The 24145-nt window shown below is 43.7% G+C and overlaps 1 protein-coding gene across 1 annotated transcript in view; it reads left to right on the forward strand.

The window, feature by feature from the left end:
• The window catches only part of LOC138526728 (cytochrome c oxidase subunit 7A-related protein, mitochondrial-like), an 85228-nt gene extending 72518 nt beyond the window's left edge, over positions 1 to 12710 (forward strand). Inside the window, exons 2-4 of the mRNA XM_069637377.1 lie at positions 8322 to 8462; positions 9972 to 10129; positions 12550 to 12710. Coding sequence (XP_069493478.1) covers positions 8322 to 8462; positions 9972 to 10115 — 285 coding nt within the window. The 3' untranslated portion in view covers positions 10116 to 10129; positions 12550 to 12710. The remainder of the gene's footprint in view (positions 1 to 8321; positions 8463 to 9971; positions 10130 to 12549) is intronic.
• The last annotated feature ends 11435 nt before the right edge of the window (positions 12711 to 24145 follow it).

The following is a 24145-nucleotide window of genomic DNA, read 5'->3' on the forward strand; positions in this document are numbered from 1 at the left end:
TGACGGTGGCGGGCGGGCAGTCAGCTGCACCAAAATTAAAAGTTAAAAGGGGGCAGAGGAGCACAGAAGAGCATCCGCTCCTCTTTCCTACCCATCAACGCCACTGATCACTCCTGGACTACCCCCGCTCCTGCCATCAGGGGACACGTCGGATATCTTTTACATTTTTAAAAAAAGTCTTTGGTTTACAGAAGAAACCTTTACAACATTTAATATGGAATGAAATACATACACACAAGGAATACAAGATAACAAACAGTCAAGCTCTTACAAAACTTGGTTATTGAAACAGTTCCATGCATCTCAATTCATCATAGTTGGTGTTATTGCACCAACATAAACAGTTTCATAAATACTATGAATTCATAGAACCTGAATATGAAAATGATTGCATACATCTCCATTCACCATAGGTAGCTTTATTCCACAAAATAAACAGTTTTAGCACTTTTCATCGATTTTTATTGTTGTTTGTTTTTTTAAATGTTTAATTTTTTTAAAAATGATCACCCAATCCTCATTTATAAAACCAAACATTAAAATTCCACACATTCCATCACAAATTACATATTAATCAGCGATAAGAGGTAAAAAAGAGAGAAAAAGATTGTAGGAACATTTTAAAACAGTATTTCTGCACTAATTGAGTTGCATGTATGGGAGCAGATACATTGATTACTGTGTTTTCAGGATAGAAGCGAATGAGGGGAAAACCAATTATACTGTATCCCGATCATTATATAGATCCAGGGATTTAATAAATGACACAATGAGAGAGATGTTCAAAGACTGGAGCACCAATGGAAGAACAGGTTTTTATTATTTCTCACAACTGCTATGGGAAAGATATAGAAAACAGGGAATCTGCTTGCTTATATTTAGAAAGACTGACATAGCTTTTAGGGAAGAATAGTCAGCGCACAAGCAGAAAATCGTTTTTTTTTTTTTCTTTTTTTTTTTAGAATATACAACCCATGAGTAATGGAAAGGGAATGCAAATGAAAAACTGTTTTGACCACACAATAGGGAAAGAGGAACAGAAGTGGAAAATTGATTTTTGGGTTATTAAGCTTCATTTCAATGGGAAAGAAAATTTGAATGGAATTTGTTTTATTCTGAGGTTGCAAATGACAGCCAGGCTCTGGAAAAGGGGTTAGCTCACAATAAGGAAATCGGTTTGTAGTTAAAATGACAGGTAACAGGTAGTCTCTGGGCAAAGGAATAGCTCTCAAAACGAAAATTGGTTTTAGGATTAGGATGGCAGAGCCAGGAGAAAATAGAGTTACAGGTGGAAATTCGTTTTGTAGGGCACAGTTTAACACAGGGACACATTTGTTTTTTAGATCACAATAGTATTAATTATTTCGGGCAACACTTTAGAACTATAACAATTAACAAAAACGCTGGGAAAAAGATTGCTGGTTTTGAATTCCACCAATCCCGATCCCGTGAAATTCAATGGGGGAATTAATTGATTTACTTGCAAAATACACAAGGGCTTTACACAGACAAATGAGGGTTTTTTCAATGGGGATTATGCTAAAATACACAGGCAAACAAGATATTCTTTTATGGGGAGATGACTGAACTACACATGCAAATAAAGGATTCTTCAATATTGAGATGACTAAAATGCACTGGTAGTTGGGGTTTTCAATGGGGAAATATTGGTTGCAATGTTACAAGAATGAAGGGCTTATGCAATTGAGGGCTGGTGTTATTGCTACTTGCATAGCAAGCCTTTGTTTAAGGTTCATGAAAGCCGGCTGCATCTCAGCACACTGTGGAAAGATAGGGCAGGGGTCTGGTCACTCCACCCTCAAAGATGGTAAGTTTCAGCAGCCTTCTCTCCGTCCTCCTCCTATCTCCCCAGTTTTTGTGTCCCTCTGTCCTAGTGCAGTTCCTTTTATATAGCAGAAATTACATCACTAATTTTACAATCTAGTGGACTAGGGAATCTAGAGCACTGCAATAATCACTGCCCCTAGGATTGGACAGTTACCCTCTCTCTCTCCGCCCCCAGTCAGGATTGGTTTAGGGTTTTGGCGAAACATCTGTCTTTTTCCATTTGTCATCATCGTTTGTTTTCCTTTCAACTTTTTGGCAAAAACTAGATGTGTATCACTGCTTCATAATTGTACTAGCAACTGCCATACTGAACATATTTTCTGTTTTAGCTGATCATGGGGAATTAGATAAGCCAAACGCCAAATCCTTATGATGTAGCATGGCCATGGGTCACATTTTTGTTGTTTTCATAAAATGTACAACAGTTATGAATATGTCAGTTATCACGCATATCCATAATTTCATTTTCCACCTTTTCGCCAACTTTGATGATGATGGGCTCCAGCACAGCAGGTGTTGTATGTTTGATATGTAAAATTCTCTCTGCTGTTGCGAGTCTCTGTAGTATTTTTGCGTCATCACAGTTCCGCCTGAGAATCTCCCCACAGTCTCTGCAAATTCAGCTCTCAGCTGCTATTGTTTGCCGGGACGTGCTGCGTTGCCTAGCAGCGTACGTCACAATCAGGGATGATGCACTTCGTAGGAGCTCCTCTGATGCTCTGTGTTGCTTAGCTACACACGTCCATACAGGGATTTCTAGCTGCGCACATGCGCAGATTCCTCTGCCTCCCTTCCAATCTCTCACAGCGTAGTCCAGCTCGTGGGTGTGCTCGAGCAAAAGCTAAAATTGGGGCTGTTAACTCCTTGCACCTCCACCACACCACACAGTACCCTTGCTGACATGTGTGGCGGGGGAATGCAGCACCTCCTCCTCTCGCTCTCTCGCTCTGCTCATGCCCACATGGCTGGTGCCCCTCCTGTCTTCGGACCTGCAGCGCTGGGTTCGTTACAGCGAGCACAGTCCACCGTGAATCTCCTTCCTTTCCGGGTTCCTCCTCACCAGTGTTGAGATTATGCCGGACAAAAGGTGAGATTCAATAACAACAAACAATCCACTAACAACTTCAGCCCTCTGCATACACCTCTCAAACTCTAACCAAACACAACCACAAGCCTAAACACAGCAATCCGCACAAACCTCACTATGTTTCAACAACAAAACAAACCACACATAGACCTGCACAACAGCACACGATGACTACCGACTGTAAAACACCCCAAGCCCAGCCAACGGACCCACCGGCTGAGGCTGCCAACAGCACATCACTGCTCTCTTGCACTTTCCAGCATATTCCCATTAACTAAGCCCCCCCCTTTTTCAGAGCCGCCAGAGTGCCGCTGCGGTGGTGATAGTGTGCAGTGCAAATGTCCTTTCAAATTAACAATAACTTGTAACATGTTAGGCTTTTACATTAATTGTGGGTGTTCCTGTTCAGCAAATGGGATGGCTGCTTCATCCCACACAGCCATCTGTTCCCCTGGTTCAGCCTGTGACCAGGGTTTTTTTTAAGTCTCTTTGAAGTTAGTTTGTGCTCTTTGAATTCGGTGCAACAAGGATTCACACCATTTAGTCATGCTCCTGCCAAGGATGGCTTTCTTTTGAAGTCCTTGCTTTCCTAGTCAGCAGGTCTAGAGGATTCTGAATTTTTACCCTTTCAGCAGCATCAAATTTTGTTGTGGGGTCATTAGATGGGAGATGTGACATCCAGCTGCAAGCAAGGCTTTCCATTGTGAAGTTTTGTCCTCAGCCAGAAACGGGTTTTTCCTGGAGACTAAGTGTCTCTTTAAATGTCACTGGAGTTTTGTGGGTGAAACATAATATACATTGCTTTTGTCAGCCCACACATCATATTTTGCTTTCATTACATTTTTCTGTGAGCAGTGATATTTTTTCCATTGTGGCTCTTTAAAGCCCAATTTTATTTGCAAACACATGTGCAAGCTGATTTTGCTTTCAATGTTTAAAAATCATGTTTTCCATGTCAAAGAATTCTTTGATTCCTCCTTCTTTTGTAAATTAACTGCTGTTTGTCCATTGATAATGATGGGCAGGCCCCTTTCCACATGGCTCTTTAACTTTACATGAAACAAAAGCAAAAGCCAGACTGTTTTCCTTGCAGTGTTTAAATGCCTGCCATTCATGTGAAAGACAAAAGCAAAAGCCAGGCCGTTTTTGTTGCAGGGTTTAAATGCCTGCTATTGATGTGAAAGGGACTTCTTTTTGTGGCCTTTAAATGCACCCCACACAACAGACCCCCGTAAGCTTCCAATTCACAAGCTTAGCCCACAAACGGCTCCGAATAACACAGTTGAAGGCTGATGACAGATCGATCGAGGCCACATACTTTTATCCACCATACTTTCCCCAGGCTGTTTCCTATAACATCCTTATAACCAATCCATTCAAGTTTACCTATTCGAAACCCCGTCTGGAATTTATTTAATAGGTTTGATGTAGTCAAGTGGCTTAGTAAAATGGAGACAAACATTTTACAGTCAGCGTCAATTAATGCTATGGATCGATAATTTCTGGCCTGATCTCTCTCCCCACATTTCAAAATAGGAACTGCATAGGCTGTTTGCCAAGAGATCAGAAAATCAACATTTTTCACAATACTCTTAAAATGCATGGTGAGGACCTGCGCCCAAACAATCAGATGTCCCTTAAAGGTGTTATTGATCAAACCGTTCGGTCCTGCCACATGGGAGATTTTAGCACTTTTAATAAGCCTCAGCACACCTCATAGTCAATAATTGGCTTTGATTCACACTGCCATATGGGGACAGGCAATGAAGTCTCTGTTCGAACCCCCTGGATTAACCCCATGCAAATCAGTGAAAAAAATCGACCCATTCTGTTTCAGAGATTGCATTCAATTGGCTAACGATGGTAGAACACACTTGATCATTAATCAGTGCCCATAATGCCCTTAAATCAATTTTAACTAGGGTATGCGGCATGAATTCAGCGTCCTTTTGCATCATTTCTGCCATTCTGAATCTACAATAGCTTTTATACCTTTGTTTGACCATGATTCTCGTATTTTTTTGTACTTGGTCCCAGATAGAGCAACACATCGACCTCAGGTTTCAGTGCATAGATACTTTCACACAGGCTAACTGATAGTTAAAGATAAGTCTGTGCTTATGACATAATGAGCCCAACCTCATATTAGGATTCGCCGGATATCTGCTGCCTGCACCCCTGGCCCAATGAGGGGAATGGGAAAACCGGCATCAGGATGGTGTTCACTTATTGGTCCAAGGGACAGACTTGTTACTAGAAAAACCTTATGGCGTTAATACCACAACACAGACTGATGGGGGAGGGAGGGGGTGGAGGGTTTCCCCAGACCAGTTGGTCAAGATCCCTGTGGCAGGTGGGGAGCACCACTTGCTCATTGATTTTCCCCTCCCCGGGAACCCTGAGGCCTGTATATTTGCAGTGCCCAGGGCACGGTCTGCCTCTCACTGGGTGGATTTGGGTCAGTGGGGGTTCAGCAGGGAGGGGAAAAGGGGGGGGGGGTAGGAGGTGGACGGTGGTGGACAAGAAAGGGGTGCCTCCTGGGATCATCCTCCAAAATAGATTATGGCGGGGAGGTCCACGCTGACGCAGGGGGGAACTCACTGCTGTATGTGGGTGGAGTTTGCGGTTGCACCTCGACCACCTGTCACATGGGGAACCAATAATTGTATGTACCTACAACTTGGTATGTGTTTAATTTTAGGGTCACGTTTATACTTCTGTGGCTACTTCTGTCCAAAACAAGTGTGGTTTTTTCTTCCGCGGCCCGGCACTGCCTCTCTACTGAGCCTACTGTCTTATCTTCCTGTTTTGCCGGAACATCATGCATAACCCAGTGAGAAATTCTGAAGGTTCCATTATCTTGAATCTTCATGCACACTTCTGCCCCAGGCATCCACAGTCAAACCTCTCTCATCACACTTTCACCACTTAAATAAAAGGACATCATTTTTTTATAATGAAACCTCGTCACTCACCACTGTCGCCGTAATTCCTACTACATTCAATTCTCCCACTGCTAACTTGAACCCCACTTAACCGCTGGCACCACTTTATGCGATGTGTAAGTCTGCATCATACACTGCATTCCAGAGCCTTGGTTCATTTGTGGACACAGGGCTTTTAATGATGAGAATTGAATAAGGGTGTCTGCGGGACCATCAGCAATGCAGGACTGCCTCGGGTTACATGAGGTGTTTGCTTTTGGTGGTACAGGAGGTGGGAGGAAAATAGCAACACCTCCTACTGCCTATGCATTTTTCTGTTAGACTTGAAGACAATAACATTGAAAAGCCTTTTTTTTAATCCTGATATAAATCCATAGTTGGGCCCCACTTCAGCAGCAATGTTTCAATCAGCAGGAACCGACGAAGGTCCCCAGTGAGCCTTGGGCAGTCCAAGCCGGTTCGCAGATATGGCAGCAGTGCACTCGCTATCCATGCGGTCGGGCAAGTTTTCACTCTGGATATAATGCGCTGCCGGATTCCAAGACTATTTCTTTTCTTTTTTTGGAAGGTTGCACTTCAGACAATTATGAAGCTTACGTTTAAACCAGTCGGTCTACTTTCCATACGCCCATTTAAAATAGTCTGCCTGGTGAGGTGCATTTTGCTAGCAGCACATAGGACTATAGTGGTATGTATCTTTTAGGCACAATGTTCAGGCATACGGATGTTAATGGACTCGCTCAGCAGGAGCGTATATGTTTGTCAGTGTTGTGACTTTTAAAAGATTTTTTTTCTGCGCAGTTTTCTGTTTTCACATTTTGATTTTTCACTTCACTCAATTTATATTCATCTGTATTAAACGGCCTACCAGAGTTTATGCCCGATTTCCCTATCACCTTATATGATCTTGTGGGAGGTTCCATCTGTGACAATCACATGAGGTGTTACCATGGCAACCTACACTTAAATGGTGCAAGAACCAATGGGGTAAGGGTTTCAATGTGGGCTCAAATGTCCCTTTCATCCTCCTCATGCCCGCCTCTCTCCCCACTGGCCTGCTGTTGTGCACGCGTGAGACTGGCATCTGCAATCTTCCTCCTCCAGGGTGGTTATCATAGACCGTGGCAAGCGCATATCACATGTCCTTCCATGATTGCCATGTTTGGTTTGGCATACCTACACTCTGCGTGCCCTCTCATCAAAGGGAACATTTGACTTTTCTGGACTCCAAACTAATAACACTCTGCACAGCATGCCTGGTTGCTAATGGCATGTATCCCCTTGTTCACGGGCTGGCTTGGCCATCAAAGGCCACCAGCCCAGGTCTAGTTTGCCTAATGCTGGTGAGCCATTCATGGCCAAGCCGTACGCGAACACGAGTGCGACACCACAATATCTCTATCTCTTCCTTCCCTCTCTCGCTCTTCTCCTCCCACCAGCTCTTAAGGTGCTTTGTGCCTAATTTGTTGCAACATTAACATCTCTACCAAAGGCTGTACTGCACACCAGCTTGCCTCCCAACATCTATATTGGTTGTTGCCAACAGAGAAGGGCAACTACTATCAGTCTAGTCACTGGCTATTTCAGTGGCTCTGATTTCACAATCTTCTTCCCTTAGAATCTGTGCCAATAGGTCGGTGTACAAACAAATTCATGTCTATTATAGGCCATATATCCTCATGTCACAGCTGTAGATTCCCACATTCAAGTTGTTCTGCCTTACCTTGTAACGCGTTTCGGGGAGCAGGATCCAACCGGCCTGTGTATTATTATTAGTCTCGGGAGGATAGCTCAGCGGCAACGTGCTCGCCTTGGAAACAAAACCGCTGGGTAATAAACGCGTTATAAATAACCAATCATACTGGTAGTGCAACCATCCCCTAAAAATATTAAAAACGTGCATTCTTTTTCATCTATGCACGGTTCGTTGTTCCCTCCCGTACGCTACACTTCGCACTACATCATACCACACTTGTTAGGCTTGGTATATTATGTTATTTCCATCTATGGCTGGCATCAGTCTTCACAGTGGGCTGTTTCCCTGATGGTTTTGCACCTTCTGAAGGTTCATATCATGATAGGAATTCTACATGGCCGCTTAATCCAGCAACAGTAACACTTGCACAGACCCAATTAATTTACCAGTTTCTTCATTACCTATTAGATCCACTTTCCTTCTAGTCCTTCATGCTGGTCAGTAATTCGTGGAAGGAATATTGTTTTAATAGATGTTGATTCTTTATGATAGATTTAAAGAATCTGGTATAAAAGCTAATACACTTTGAGAAGAAGATGCCATCTTATAGCACTGTGTATGTGTAGTAAAGCCTGTTGATTGTAGGATCTGTACAGCATAGACAACACTTGCCCCACTTAACTGGGTCACCCATTTCCAATGTGAAATTAAATGAATTTGATGTTTTTAATCCTGTTATTTTTAGGGACTGAATCCTTCTATCCCACCGGATCCTGCACCACTGGTATTCGCTGGTCCCATCAGGCCAGCTCCAGACCACGGCTCTCGCCCAGAATCCAGTTTTTTAGGAAGGAACAAAGTGCCTCACCTGCAGAAACTCTTCCAGGTACATGTTGTAAGACTTGTCTGCTTACATAGCTCTCTTGGATCTTTTTAGGCAGTGGCCATACGTTTAAAACTGTCCTGCTTACAGGTTCACTTGCAAGGTCTGCATAATCTCCATACAACACAGAGCAGTCGTTTCACTTTCAAGGTTTAAAATCAGATGACTTCAGTTAAGGCAGGGACCTGTTAATTTTGTTAGGATATTGTTGGTGTGTAAAAAGTATTGGTTGCCAAATTTCGGATTGACATTAAAGTACACATTACTTTTGCTAATTATTTCAATTGAAGTAAATTACAAAAAATGTCGTGAACTCTTATAACCAGCTATACTGAGAACACTAGCATTAATGAAATAGAACTATTTAAATCTACTTTTTACGTTTATACTTCATTAAAATGTGTGTGTTCATTTAAGACACATTACCGTTTATAACTTTTTAAAGCATATCCTGGTTAGAGAAGATATTGTTTTGAGTTTTAAACATGTACTGAACATTTTTACAATTCTTGTAGTCTGGAATATAGAGTGGGTATGTGTTCAGCATAGACTACAAGGCCAGTGTAGGAATGGTGCCACTTTTTACTTGAGCCGCGTTCCGATTTGTGCAATGTGAAAAAAGCATACTTTGTAAACGTTATTAAAAACACATATTTTTATTTTTTTGCATTTTTAAAGCGCTCACACAGCCCGTGGGCATTAAGGCGCTGTTACAGGAATTGTTTTTTTTTCTTTCTTAGTTGCTTATTTATAACGCGCTTAAACACCCAGAGGTTTCTAAGGGTGGTGCCGGGGATCGGACCTGAGTTGCTTCGTGTTGTCTTGCTTCCAAGGCACGCACGTTGCCGCTAGCCTATCCTCCCGGTATACATACACTTGTGCATGCCTGGATCTTTTGACATTGTGGACTGTTTAAAAAGGCTGACCTCTTTCCTTCTTCCGAAGCTAATATCTGGATTTTATTACGCGCTTATTATAAAAGGTGTGGTTGGTGGTAGGAGTGTTTGGAGAAGGGAGGTGGCAAACGGGAAGGTAACTTGGGTTTCCCTCTTTAAATTAGGAGTATTAACCCCAAAATATTGCTATTTGAATTAATGTAATGCCAGACTGACATTCACCAAGACATATGGGTCCCATTTAAATTGAGAAAGAAGTCACATTTACAACCATTAAAGAATGGATACGAAGGCTCAGTCCAGGCTGGAAGAACATGGCTGCCTTGAAAACAATGGTGGAAGATTAATGAGTTAAGGACACTTATGAAGTGTGTCTTGTTGCATGAAAATGGTTATATTTGGGGTACGGATGTTTGTGCTAGGTGAGAGTAGGCAAATAATCATGCTTTCCGTCCAAGTCTTGGTGGGCCATTTTGAAAGGTTTTGGGGGTTCTGGAGCACACAAGGTGCGTTTTTCTATTATGTGTCCAATTTTGTCATGTGTCATTAAGCAAAGCTACAGGAATAGTAAGAGTGCCATGTGACTGATGAGTCTCTCCTGCATTCTTTATTCTAGAGACCCGATGGGCTGCCGGTGCATCTTAAAGGTGGCTATGCCGATAAATTACTCTACCGCATTACCATGGCTTTGGCTGTTGGTGGAACCATCTACAGTCTGGTGGCGCTCTACCTAGCAGCCCAACCCCAAACCAAGAAATAGATGCTGATCAAAAGGTATGCCCTCTCCAGATATGAGAACATATTTGTACCCACAGCTCAGATGATGGCAAAAGTGGATATCTCAACTGAACCGAGTCTTGTGGAGGTCCATAGCATGGACAGTTGTGGGTGGGAATGGATCGATGTATCTGTTAGAGAAGCTGCCCCCCAAAACAAGCTAAGATCTGGAGTCACTGGGACATTTCTTGAAGATCTAGTGGTTGGGAGTCTAGGGGGCACCCTCCACCAGATGCTTGGCAGGTGTCGAGTGTGGCTACAGAATAAACACGACTTAGGTCGAGGTGCAGCATAAGATAAGTGACACACTTGATGTTTGTGTATTTTCTTGTAAATTGTGAAGGGACAGCATCACTTGCTTTGACGGAAGGCTCATGTGGCAGTTGTATTCAGTTTGCCATGAAATGTATTACTTTGATGTGTTGTTTATGAACATCACGTTGTTTATGAACATCACGTCAATCGTCAATGAACAGATTTATGAAAAAAAAATGTCTCTGTCTTTAACCCCAAGCAGTACCGTGCCAGAGGTTAAAGGGAGCATTGTGAGTGTGAGGCTGTGCCATAGATATGGTTTGTAGATCCCCTCCACATCTCACCCCAAGATTGTTAAGAATATAGTAATCATTAAAGGCATCATTAGGAGTATGAAGGTAACAAAAAAAGTGGTATTTTTAATACCTCTCGTTTTTGAAAATATGAGCTGAGGGATTTGTTAGGTTATGCTTTTGCAAATCCTACAGATGTGTGGCAGCTGCTGCCCTCGTTATTTTGCGAGCACTGAAAAACATACAATTGCATAACTCACTAGTGATGGAAAATTAGGCAGTTAACATTGAAAGTAGCGGATTCAGTTCCCATTAGTTCCTAATCACTTTGACCTCTGCGTTTGAGAAATGTGTATTTGCCTGGAGCTGAATCCACAGCCCTCGACAGTGCTGCTTCGGATGGATCTGTAATGGGACACTTTCAGTCCGTGCATGTTATTATCACATCTGTCTTACACAGCGTTGAGAGGGTCTTTTAGAGCCATTTGCTTTGCTTAGCAAAACTGATCGACATTGAAGGCTCAGCATGATAGTCACATTTTTATGTAAGAATTCACGGGCGTGTTGGACTGTTTTGCTCTGTGTTTTGCTCTCCCGAAGACACGAACGAGATGGGATTTCTCAAATGCAGGGGTCTGTGTAATTTGGCTCCCCAGATGTTTTGGGGCTGCAGCTCCCATCAGCTCGAGCCAGCATAGTCAAGTGTGAGGGATCATAGAAGCTTTTGTCCAAAATATCTGCAGAGCCGCAGGATGTGGAGCCCCTGCCCTGGTACCACATCTGATTGTAACTTCTACCGAGTCCCTGTTGCCTTATTGCGAATCCCAGAATCCCTCCCATGTCCTTGTCATTACTTCATCTCTCTGCAGCACACTTCTTTCTAGCTCGTTGAATCCTCACTTCTGGTTTAGACATTTTACATGAGCTGTGAACTTGGATCTTTAACAATCTGAGTCCTCCACTATTTAAATTGAGAAGAGGGTCAGAATTCAAGATTATCGAAGGCCTTTGAATCAAGTTCCGTTTTTAAAGTGTAATTCCAGGAAAGGGGGTTGTTTTGGCAGCGTGATAAAAAAGAAAAATGGCTGTAATTATGCAACTGGCCAGTTCCTCAGTGGTAATGGAATTACCAACACATGTTTCTGCAATGCCAGATTACATTTGTGACTTTGAAGTGGAGGATGTACCTCGAGCGTGTTGCTGGAGGTAGCTAATGACAAGAATGTTAGGAATTGCCGCACGTGGCATTACCACCTGTCTAAGTCCCAATGGAGGTCTATAGACTAGAAGCATGGGACTAACTCTGCCATAATGTCGCCCGTAATCTGGCAGAAATTCTGCTATAATGGGTTGCAAGAACATAAACTCAGTTTGACAACAATTCTCTGGAATTACCACAAAACAAAGAATGGGGCCTTTGAGTCGAATGCCAAGCTCTTCATAGCACTGCACAATTATAGAGTCTAGTTTCACGGTGTGCACCTGTTAGGTAGCATGCTCTACCTTAATTTTTCTTCTTTGAAATGGCAGCTCGTAGCACTGCCTTTAGGAGGTGCGATAGTTTGGGGGAATGCCTCGTTCAAATGGCTTATACCTTTCTAGCAATGCATACACATGCTTATCTCAACACTCCACCAACCTTTACTTTACAGACCAAGTCTGACCCTAAAGGAAGATTTCTGTTCTGATTGAAAATTGTTTGCCAGATTTGAAGAAACTAAATTAGGCATTCAATTTACAAATTAGCATACTCTTGCAAAGAGTCCTTTCAGAAAATAAACCCACATCTGACATATTTCAACCTGTACTGATTGGTTTGTGAAATTAAGTTTGCGGCTTAGAAAATCTAATGTTCTCTTTGTGTTGCAGACATGGGTGATCCAGCAGGACCTACATCACGTATGAAGAACGTTGATCACAAGGAGAACATTAATGAGCAGTGAAGAATCAAGTATTTGAGCTTTCAAAGCTGGTCACTTAAAGAGTTTTGGGAATGTACAGTGCACAACATGAATAAAAGGTCTATTTTTCTTCGGATGTGGATTATTTACAGTCCATGCATAGTGTTGAGAGCTCTACATCACTCCATTAAACCATAACATCACTATTCACCTACAGAGATCTGAGGATAACACAGGGGCAATGTGCTGGTCTTGGAAGCAAGACCACGCAGAGCACAGAGGTTAGAATCTCACCTGAGATATTATGCACGTTATTAATAAAATAAAGAAAGAAATAAAGAGCCGGATCATATTGGATAGTAGCAGGGCAAACATCCCTGCACTGCCTCAGGCAGGCACCTCATAACTCTGGCTCATTGCGGCATCATGTGAGGGGACGGGCGGAGGGCAAGTTGAGTGTGCTTCTCAGGCAGAAGCAGGTGGTACAGTAGTTGTTTTTGGGGAGTGGTGCCTCTCCTGAAACCAGCCTCCATGAGAAATACAAACACTACATTTTCAAGGGCCATTAAAAAGTTGGGTGCACAGACTGCAGAATTTAGAGTGGCGGGTTAGTTCTATAAATCAAGGTTAAATCTTGATACAGTCACCGGAGTAGGATTGCGTTAGAAAATACACATTCCATTATCGTGAAAAATCCAATGAAAAAAATAACCATGCTGCCATTCAGGGTAGACTTGGTTGCATTTTTTGGCTGTTTTTTATTCATTGTTATAATGGTTCCAATTTCATCTTCATTATCTTTTAACACAGAGGACAATGTGTTTAACAATTTGTAAAAGTTGGATTTGCTGTTCAAAGTTGTTAAAATGTATTTGATTTGGAAAAGCATATCCTAGCAACAGACAAACCTCACTTTTCCCCATGAAATGAAAACCTGTAAAGATGGAGAACTGCTGCTGTTTTGCAAACATTTCCTGTTCAGAAAAAGGCTGCAAATTTCAATTTTCCACTCACCACATTTCTCCTGCCTTGACACAATGATACCTTATAGGCATTTTGGTGCTAGCTGCCCACATTTATGTTTAATTAACATTTTATAAAATAAACAAACGCGTTAAACATCAGGCAAAGCAACAATGCAAACACATTGGATACAACTGAGAGAAAAGAAAAAAAAAGGAGCTCAATTCCCGGCACCTCTAACCAAATCTCGCTCCGAAACAATTAAACCAAATCCAGTTCCGAGAACCTCCCTCAAATCTCATAAAATGCCTCACACTTCTACTGTCCCTTCAGTACAACCCTTTCAATGTGGGAAAGCGCGTACATTTCCTGAAGCCACGCCGATCTAGCTGTATAATTGGGAGATCGCCATTCTCGCAAAATCAGTTATTTTACAATAAGCGAATCCTTGAAGTCAAACACCTGTGGCGACTTAGACAAATCTTCTAGTAAAGCAGCTTCACCCAGAATCAACATCTCAAAATCATATTCCAAGTCCACCCCTAGCACCTTGTTCAGCACATGAGCAATTCTGTAACAAAAATCCCAAACCCTTTGGCAATCCCATAACATATGCTCCAGTGCACCAGTGTTATGCTACATCCTCAACACACATTGGAGTCATCATTCCTTTCCTGTACGTTCTACCTGTGGTCCAATAAGTGCCTTATCCGCTCCCCTAAATTAAAAGTCATTTTAGGAATGTTCCCACAAATTGATTTCGAAGTGAGTCCAAGAGTCTAGCAGTTTAGCAGTCACCAATTGTGCACGAATCACAAGTTTGTACACCAGAGAAGCCATGTGATCTTGTTTACCTGCATGCAGGAAGGCCCCCTTAACCAGTGCAGTTTAAAACGTCCTGAGTCAGCAAGGACAAAGCTGATTTCAGAGGTCTATACTCCCTCTAAGTGAATTATTTAAGACCTCTGACAACTTGATATTTTTGAAAGAGGTGAAACTCCCATTCTCAAATAAGTCCCCAACACACTCCAACCAAAAACCAATTTGGGCAAAATATAGGTCTGTTGTGAAGCCTAATGGAAGGGTTAAACCATAAGGAAGCATATTTCCCTGAATAAGCACCCTTGTTCATAAGTTTTGAAATGTCATACCAGCAATCCCTCAAAAATTCTGTTGGTGCCATTGTTTCAAATCCTTTGCCACTATTAGTCAAAAACAATGCAGCTGGGTCTAAAAGGCCATTCTAACTGATCACAGCCAATGTCCACTCATCAGGGGAATTCTCCACACGGGCAACATGTGCTGCGCAGAAAACCAAGATGATATCATGAAAAGTTAGGGACATTCATACCACTGTTGCTACATGGGAGCTGAAGCTTCCACAACTTATGATCCCACAAAAAATCCCTGAACCATCCTCTCTACACCCTTCAGAAAGTTCTTAGAAGCAGGTAGAGGGACCATGCTAAGAAGGTAATTAATACATACTGCGGCCATCATTTTCAACACATTCTCTTTGTCACATAGTGAGAGCTTAAGTGATTCCCATCTCATTAAATCCACTGCCAATTTATCTATGGCACTATCTAGATTTTCCTTCATCAGCACGTTCACATCTGATGTTAGCCAAATGCACAAGTTTGACATCCTGCTAGGGCACCACCGGAAATCCTGAGATATCAGATCAGACTTCAAAGATGCCGAAGAACAGGGCATAACCTCTGATTTAAGCCAATTTATTTTATAACCAGATAATATCCTAAACTGCTCAATTTGTCAAATAAGGGCCAGCATCCAGTTTGAAAGATCCTGTAAAACTAGCAGTATATCCTGCACATTCAACCACAGTTTCTGTATTAACCAGTGAAACTGAACACCCATGGTCCTTTAATCTTCCATAATCGCACTAGCGATTTGGTTCTAAAGCCAGCACAAACAACAAACGGGACAGAGGGCATCCCTTATGAGCACTCATGTATAACTCAAAAGACTTTGAACAAATCCCATGAGACACCACTGGCTACCATTGGAGAGGAATATATTAGCCTAACCCACCCTAGAAATTTCTACCAAAAATTAATCAAGTCAAGAGTCGGGAACATGAATCCCCAGTACACCATATTGAATGCTTTTTCTCCATCCACAGAGCCCGCAGTCACACCTGTCCCAAGTTGGGCTGCCTCTGTGCGAGTTACTATTGATATGATATGATATGGTATTAGTAACGCGCCTATACACAAGTGTTTCAAGGCGCGACGAGGCGGGGGGGGGAACAAGGGGAGACAGACAACGATCCTACTAGGCCAGGTGTCATTCAGATCGCGCAAGTGCAAGGGTAGAGGGGACTGGGAAAAAGTGCAAGGGGAAGGGAGAGGGGGAAAGTGCTGTACATGGTTAGTAGAATACAAGATACATAATAGGGCCAGCTGGTGGCAAGTGCAAGGAAAAGTGCAGGACATGGTTGGTGCAATACAAGATAAATAATAGGGCCAGCTGGTGGCAACTGCAAGGTAAGTGCCGGGAGAAGGGGCTGTAGGATACAGAGACAGTCCCGTAGTGCAGGTAGGCAGTTGAGGGAAGAGTGGCTGGGCCAAGGACCGAGATCGGAGAGTGGCCCAGTAGCAGATTCAGTGCAGGTTCAGTGATTTTAGCAGGGGAGAGAGGGAGAGAAAGCAGAGGCAAAGACGAAGGTTTTGAGGTGCTTCCGGAACCGGAGATGGTTCTCCTCAGGTTTCAGGGAGGCAGGAAGGCTGTTCCAGAGGGAGGCCCCTGCTGCGGAGAGAGATCTACCCACAGCTCGTTGCTTGGAGAAGCGGCTGACCCGGAGGTAGTTGGAGGTGGATGAGCGAAGAGCTCGAGAAGGAAGATTTTTCAGAAGAGAGAGTTGAAGGTATTTTGGCCCAAGGCCCCAGAAGGCCTTGTGGACAATGGTATTAGCATCCTCATGTTCGTTGAAGAGTCTCCCTTTAACAAAGCCAGTTAGATTAGGATTAACAAGGTTAGGCAGAACTGATTCCAGCCTGCACACCAGAACATTAGATAACATTTTACAGTGCAGGTTAATGAGGCTAATGGGCCTATTACTGTTCAAAGAAATGGGTGATTTGTTCTTCTTGAGCAATATTGAAAGTGTGGCATGTCAAAACGAGGAGGGCAGTACACCCTTATGTTAGGGAGAATTCTCTGTTTAGGCTGAATTTCCTAACCTAGTGAGTCCCCCAGCAGTTTTGCTGGATTTCTGGAGTTTGTTTTTTTCCATCCTGCCAAGAGTGAGACTCTTTTTCTCCCACTCTTGGACATGAATGTGTGTAATTCCTTTGAATGTCAATGTGTTCTATGGGCTATGGGGCCTTTTACTCCATAGGGTCTCATATGTTTTTCTATGCGTGTTACACCGCACCCTCCGTGCCGTAGCACTGGGGCGTCCTAGAGGATCCCCACCATAGACTCCATACCCTGGGACTGACTACTGTCTCCCAGGGCATGTAAAGTCACCATTGGCTTTACTAGACCTAAATTTACTTACAGAACTAGTACAAACCATCCTATTGTGGATGTACTAGTAGGGGTAATTCGATTACTGCTGGGTCTCTTATTCGAGGGGGCACTGTCCCATCCCCCCTCGTCGAGTTTTGGCTGGTGGCAGTGGAAACTACTTGTTATATTCAACCCCGAATATAACCCTATGGGATTCTTCCCATTGTTGGAGGTTAATACTTTTTCTCGTGAATCTCTAACATACCACCGGTTTATTTATCTTAAATAAATCTATCGGTTGGTATTTTCTGCCAGAACTCGGTTTTTAAAATGGCATCTGTGTTTGTCTCTGTGGCTCCTAAACCAAAGGTTGAGCCCTTTGTTCCACTTTTGGCGGGCTTCTACACAGAAGTCCTCCAAAGTGGTGCCATTCTGTCTGGGTACCACAGGGGATGTGGGAGGGGGTTTAGGCACCCTGGACTGAGTTGCCTTGCCAACTCAAGTCGCCTTTGGTGTGATTGGCCCAAGTGGTGAGCCACCCCGCTCACCACTTAGCGTGTTTTGATTGACAGCTAGGCTGAATGAATGGGGGTTTTCTGCATAAAAGCAGGGCTTTTGGGACCGGATCTTCAGAAGTCACCACAGGACCTAAGAATCCGACGAGGTTAAAGCTGAGCCGACCTGCAATGATGACACCTCCGGTGGAGCCCTGCTGAACCGACTCACCACTTCCCGACGACAGAGGAGATCTCCCCGCCGGAGAGTCTCTTCCCCTGACTGGTGGGAACAACCAGTCCCCTTTGCTTTTTCTTTGTTCCAGGACGTAGTGGTCGAATTGCCCATGCTGAGCACCCCGGCAACCGGATAGCCACTAACCCCTGTACAGCGACCAAAAGGTGGTGCCTTGTGACGGAGCACTCCGCGGCTGGTCTCTTTCCTGTTGGTGCAACGATCTTCAACTTTCCTTCGACGACGAGATCATCTCTTCTCTTGGCAAAGCCCCAACTTGCATCCACCACCAGGAACAACTGCCCCCGCCGGAGCTGTCTCTCCACATACAAGGTACCGTGTCCGCCTGGCTTCCTTTGTGTCAGTTAGAGTGAGGTGTCTTAATCCTCGCCTCTCCATTGGGTCGCCTCCAAGCCTTCTTAACTTTCTGTTCTGAACTGGTCCAATCTTTCTGTGACAATTTGCGCCAAAGACTCAAAGTGCATTTCCACTGTGATACGTTTTGGAACATTTCGCCTTGCCTCTCTCCGAGTGGGCCTGGCCTCTGAACTTTGCGATCTACAGTAGACCCTGCCTTACTTGCCTTGCATTTGCCTTGCATTTGTTCGTAAAAGTGTTGGTACCAAGTTGATTTCATACCCTGCCTTTTCTCTCCCGTCCTAACGAATACTAGAGTGGCATCTGCAAATAAGTGGTGCCGTTGAACCTAGACTTGTCGAACTATTGTTGGGGGGATTGATTTACTTATAGCAATTGTTATTGAAGTTGTTTGCCGTATTAGTGCCAGAGTGTTTTCCATAGATGTGTTGTTATAAATAAATACCTATATATCTTTACACCAAAGCTCTGTTCCGTGTTGAGGGAAGTCTGACTGCTCAGCCACAGCTACCAAGTGAATCTGTGTGGTACAGACTGCTACCAAGTGGGTTTACTGCCAAACACCTGTAGTCCTAAATCTTTTGCAGTGGTCCCAGAGGGGACTGCACAAGTTTCTGCCTAACACCTTACTCCTACTCAGCCGAAACATATCCCTAGGAGTCAGAACACACTATCTGGTATTTTTATCCTATACAATTCCACTGGAAGCCCATCTAGATTTGGACATTTTCCCAAATTAAGTCTTTATGTTGATTTTTTAAGTTCATCCACTGAAATATCAGAGTCCAAGACCCTATGCCTTCTATCGACAACCTCAGTACATGCAGACCATCCAAAAATGATGTGGTATCACGGCTAACATCTGCAAGGGGTTCAGAGAAAAGTTTTTCATAGTATCTCCTGAACTCATCATTTATTAGTGTAAGGACATAAATCAATCTTTATTTAAAACGCTGCCGTATTTCGTCGCATCTGGTAATTTTAGTATTGCTTTTAAGAATTTTCACATGTAATTTTATTAGTGTGCTCAGCTGATTACGTGCTAGTACTTGTTTTATCTTTGTGCAGTTTGACTGCAACCTGACTGTTTCCCTACTCGTGCTGTCTGGGTAGTGGAACTACACTTCCCAGCAGCCTTGTAGTTTGCGGCTGCCTTATCAGTTTAAACCCGGCGTGAACGCGCCGCCGTGAAGGGGGCAAGCCGTTCTGTGCCGGTCCGTGGCCGGACATGTCGGCGCTCGGTGCAACTCCGAGTTGGGACCATCATCTTCCTCTACCCGTCCCACGGGTCTCTTGAGATCACCAGGTGCCCTAGTGCTTTGGTAAGCGGGGGCGAGAGACATGCAGGCGCCAATTTTAGACACACAAGCGAGCCTGAGGGAGGGGGAGGAGGCCACTAGCCATCAGAGGGAGGGGAATTCGTCTGTTGACACCCTTAGGGATGGCATGGAGAAGTGGATGTGCCTGAACATTGGTCTTCTCAATACACGCTCCCTAACCAAACACGCTATCAACATCAAAGACATGATATCCTCCAATAATTTCGATATACTCTGTATAACAGAAACCTGGCTCAAAGATCCAGTAGGGCCCACATGCGAGCAGGCCATTCCAGCAGATTACACTATTTACTACGACAACAGAGTACAGGGTAGGGGAGGTGGGGTAGCAATTATTGCCAAGAACAGCCTCAAACTTTTCAAGGTATCTGTAGGATTTAGCGGGTGCGAAGCACTACACCTCAAATTGATTTTCTCACCCAACAATTGCCTCAACTTGATAGCTATCTATAGACCACCGTCATTGGTCTCAGACTTCTCACTGGAACTTTGCTCTCACTTAAACACTTTGAGATCCGTCAACGTGTCTACGGTCGTTATGGGAGGCTGGAACCTTTGGCGAGGCAATAAGAGGGACAAATGGGCTATAGCATTGGAAAAAGCTCTGAATAACCTTGACTTCATAGTCCTTAATAAAGATCCCACTACCCTTCAGGGAAACCAGTTAGACTGGCTGTGTGGTCACAACATTTCTTTACAAAACTGTAGCACCAATCCCTGCATTTGGAGTGATCATTATTTGATATCGGCCAACCTAAAACTGCCCTGTTATGCACATAAGCATAACCCTCACATTAAGGCAGCAATCAGAAATTTTAAAAATTTAAATGAACTACAGCTCAAGCCTTGCTTGGACAAAATTCTGTGCTCCTTTCAGGATCAGGACTCATGTGCCGAATTGCTAGACAAATATAATAAACACTTACATGAGTTAGTAGAAACCGTGGCACCACTCACCACCAAGCTAACTAGGAGAAACAGTAACAACCAAAAATGGTATACACCAGAGCTTCTTTCATTGAAGAAGGCAAAACGGACTTTGGAAAGAAAATGGATCACAGATAAATCGGCGGATAGTAAAGAGAGCTGGAAAAGTAAGGATATGGAATATAAAGAGAACATTAAGTCAGCCAAGGCTAATTTCTTTAACGCGGAAATCGAGCATGCTGATAACAATACAAGCAAACTCTTCAATATTTTGAAGAGTATAGAAAAACCTGCATCTCTTACTCCCCCATTCACGCCATCTGAGGAGGACTGTAATACGGTGCTCAACGCATTTCAAGCCAAAATGGAAAAGGTGAGACAAAACATTATTAAGGCCAGAACTTCTTCAAATCAGGAGATCTGCCCCACTGAAGGGAAAGTATCTGCCAGAGAACAACTTTTTAAATTCGACCCTATCTCAGAAGCAGATATGCTAGAGGTGATGAAAAACATGAAACCTACCACCTGCGCAGAAAATATCCTGCCCTCTGGTATTATTCTCCAACACAAGGATATATTTGCTCCCATCCTCCGGAGAATAGTGAATGCTTCATTTCAAGAGGGCATGGTGCCTAAAGATCTGAAGAAAGTCACTATCACCCCACTTGTTAAAAAAGCGGGACTAGATCCCAAGGATCCCACAAATCTTCGTCCCATAACCAACTCAAATTTTGTTCTCAAACTGTTAGGTAAGGTAGCTACACAGCAACTCCAACACTTTGTAGAGAACCAGGAGATTCTGCACCAGCAACAATCTGGTTTCAGAGCATCCCACAGCACTGAGACAGCCATGCTAGACTTGCAGAATCAGATGCTGACTTTGCTGGACGATAACAAATTGGGGATGTTGATGCTTTTAGACCTTAGTGCCGCATTTGATTTGGTGGATCACCACCTTCTCATCAAGGCGCTTAGAGAGAATGTTGGTTGCTCGGAGGGAGCTATTGATTGGCTCCTATCCTTTCTTTCCAACCGCCAAGCGAGAGTACACTGGGGTAGCAGTTTCTCCGACCCATGTGACATCTTATTCGGAGTGCCTCAAGGGGCCAGCTTATCTCCAATGCTGTTCAACATATATATGCACACTTTGTGTAGCCTTCTGGTGAAATCCGGAGTGTCGTTTACAAATTACGCAGACAACACCCAACTCATATTGCAGTTGGGGGGTAGGAATCATGCCACGGACAGTGAAGTGATCACTAGGGTTTACAAGTTAATAGACGACTGGATGCAGGCAAACTGGATGTGCCTGAACGACTCAAAAACCGAACTGATGTTGTTTGGCTCCAGTCGTCAGTTGGAAAAACTAGGGGCAGAGTACAACTCATTCCAAATTAAAAACGCCACTATTAAGGTGGTCACCAAGGTGAAGACTCCGGGTATGATGGTTGATTCAGTGGTCGACTCTCACGCCCAGACCAGTTTCCTCCAAAAAAACACAGCGTACTATCTCAGGCTTATGAAAGCAATTAAGCCACTGCTTAAAGAGGAAAACAGGGCAACGATAGCCAGAGCCATTATTCTCTCACGGCTCAACTACGGGAATGCCCTGCTGTTGGGGGCCTCATCCAAGGATCTATCTAGTTGTCAGGTGATCCAGAACAACGCGGTCAGGTTAGTGAAAAATCTGAAAAGGAAAGACTATGTTACTGAAGAGAGGCTTGCTCTGCACTGGCTCAGAGTAGAAGAGCGCATTAAGTTCAAAGCTCTCTGCCTGGTACACAAGTGCCTTTATGGCACAGCGCCTGCCTACTTGAAAACATGTGTAGTGCCCTACAACCCCAGTAGAAATCTACGCTCGGGTGGAAAATGCCTCTTGAACGTGCCCAAGTTCAAGCTAAAAACCGGGCTAGGCAGATCTTTTCTTGTGCTGGCTCCTAAACTGTGGCACAGCGTCCCCGAATCCCTTAGGTCTGAAGTCAATCACTCCGCGTTTAGGAAGATGCTGAAGACACACCTCTTTAGATGAGAATTCGGGCGAAGGCCATCTCTCAGGGACATTCTTTAGGCAGTAGCTATTTGTACTCATCGTCCGTCTCGTACTTGTTGTTCGTCTTGCAGTATCAGTGTTTTATGTACAAGCGCCCTGATGCCCGCGGGCTACCGGCGCTATACAAAAATTAAATACATACAAATACATACATACATACTCCCCCGTTTGCTTCTCTATACCACAAATAGCCCTGCTACCCTTCCAAAGTTCTCAAACAGTGAGCTAACAGGTGACTGCTCTTCTCCTCATTCTCAAAACAAGCACACCTCATCTTAATCAAAGGTTGCTCAGCCCGGTCACTTAAACGCACATTGATGTCATATTTATATTTAAAGAGTTCCTTCTTCTTTGCCTCGTCCAGATGAGCCATCAAATCCTTTTCCAGATTTTTGATTTTTAACCAGATTTCCCATCAATTCCAACTCTCATGCCTGATGCTTCCTCTTTTTTTGCTGCAGAAGCCCATATCGATCCCCCTCATAACACATTAAATGACTCCCTAACAGTGTCTATGCCGACCTCACCATTCTTGTTAATTTCAACGAAACTGTCAGCTTCCTGTACTAACAGTTCCACTATACACTCATCTTCCAAAATTGACGTATTCATCTTCCAAGATTGAGACTTTTTTGCTTGTGAAGTTTAACGAAAACCTTCATTTAATCGGGGCATGGTCAGAAATTTCAATGTTCTCAATTTCAGCCAAGATTACATTCTTGGTAATGTAACCATATGTCAAAATGTTATCTAACGGGAATAAACATTGTGTGCTGCGGAGTGAAACTATTGTGATGAATCCTATGGAGTCATCACTGATCCCCAGTCTAGTCTCTTACCATGTGGCCAGGGAAAGGCAGCCGCTACCTGATCCTGACCTTGGGGGTGGTATTCTGGAGGTGGATCACATGGGATGGGATGAGATGGCTCTCAGGGAGAAGTGATAACTCCAACAGGAGGGACGCAATATTCTTCTCTGCCCGCCGGTCTTTTCAAGCATTCCAGACAGAATAATATTCATTCTTCATGTGTACATAACACCTATAAAACACATTTAACATCTATTGTATATGATGATTATTTAAACAAAGAAAACAAAAATGTCCAGCAATACAATACAAAACGGTTTAAAATGTCTTTGGACTCCAAGTCCGAGAAAGCCTCAAGTAATGAGAAGAAGAAGGAGAGTATGGAATCAATGTGGAATGAGGGTAACATCAAGTTTAACGTGCAATCACCAGCAAACAGAGAGAGGAGAGGAGAGCTGCAGAGAAGGCGAAGCCAGAAGCAGACCCAAAGGAGAAGCAGATATACGGAGACGAGGCGTGTTAGAAAAGCTAAACACTTACAGGCAGCTGCCTGGAGGTGTACCTTAGGAGAGGAGTGGGAGTGCGGTAAACCCACCAAGAGTGCCTTCAACGGACCGCTGGAAGAGATACAACCACAGCAAGACTGGAGAAGACGTGGTCCTGTGGGATTGCTGTGGTTCCATTGGCGAGTAAGTGGAAAGCCGACAAGGGAACAGAACGAGAGCCTCTCCAACAGGGAAGCCTGTGCAACTGTAAATATTCACCGCAGCTGCACTTTACATCAGTGAGTCGACCCAGAAAAGTTGGGGGCCCCAGGACTTGTCAACAAAATCCTGAACATTTGGGTAATTGTTTTGAATACTGACCAAGTTGAATTGAAGGGCAGCAGTG

The sequence above is a fragment of the Ambystoma mexicanum genome, chromosome 14 (genome assembly GCF_040938575.1).
Source record: "Ambystoma mexicanum isolate Mex_15411 chromosome 14, UKY_AmexF1_1, whole genome shotgun sequence".
NCBI lineage: Eukaryota > Metazoa > Chordata > Amphibia > Caudata > Ambystomatidae > Ambystoma > Ambystoma mexicanum.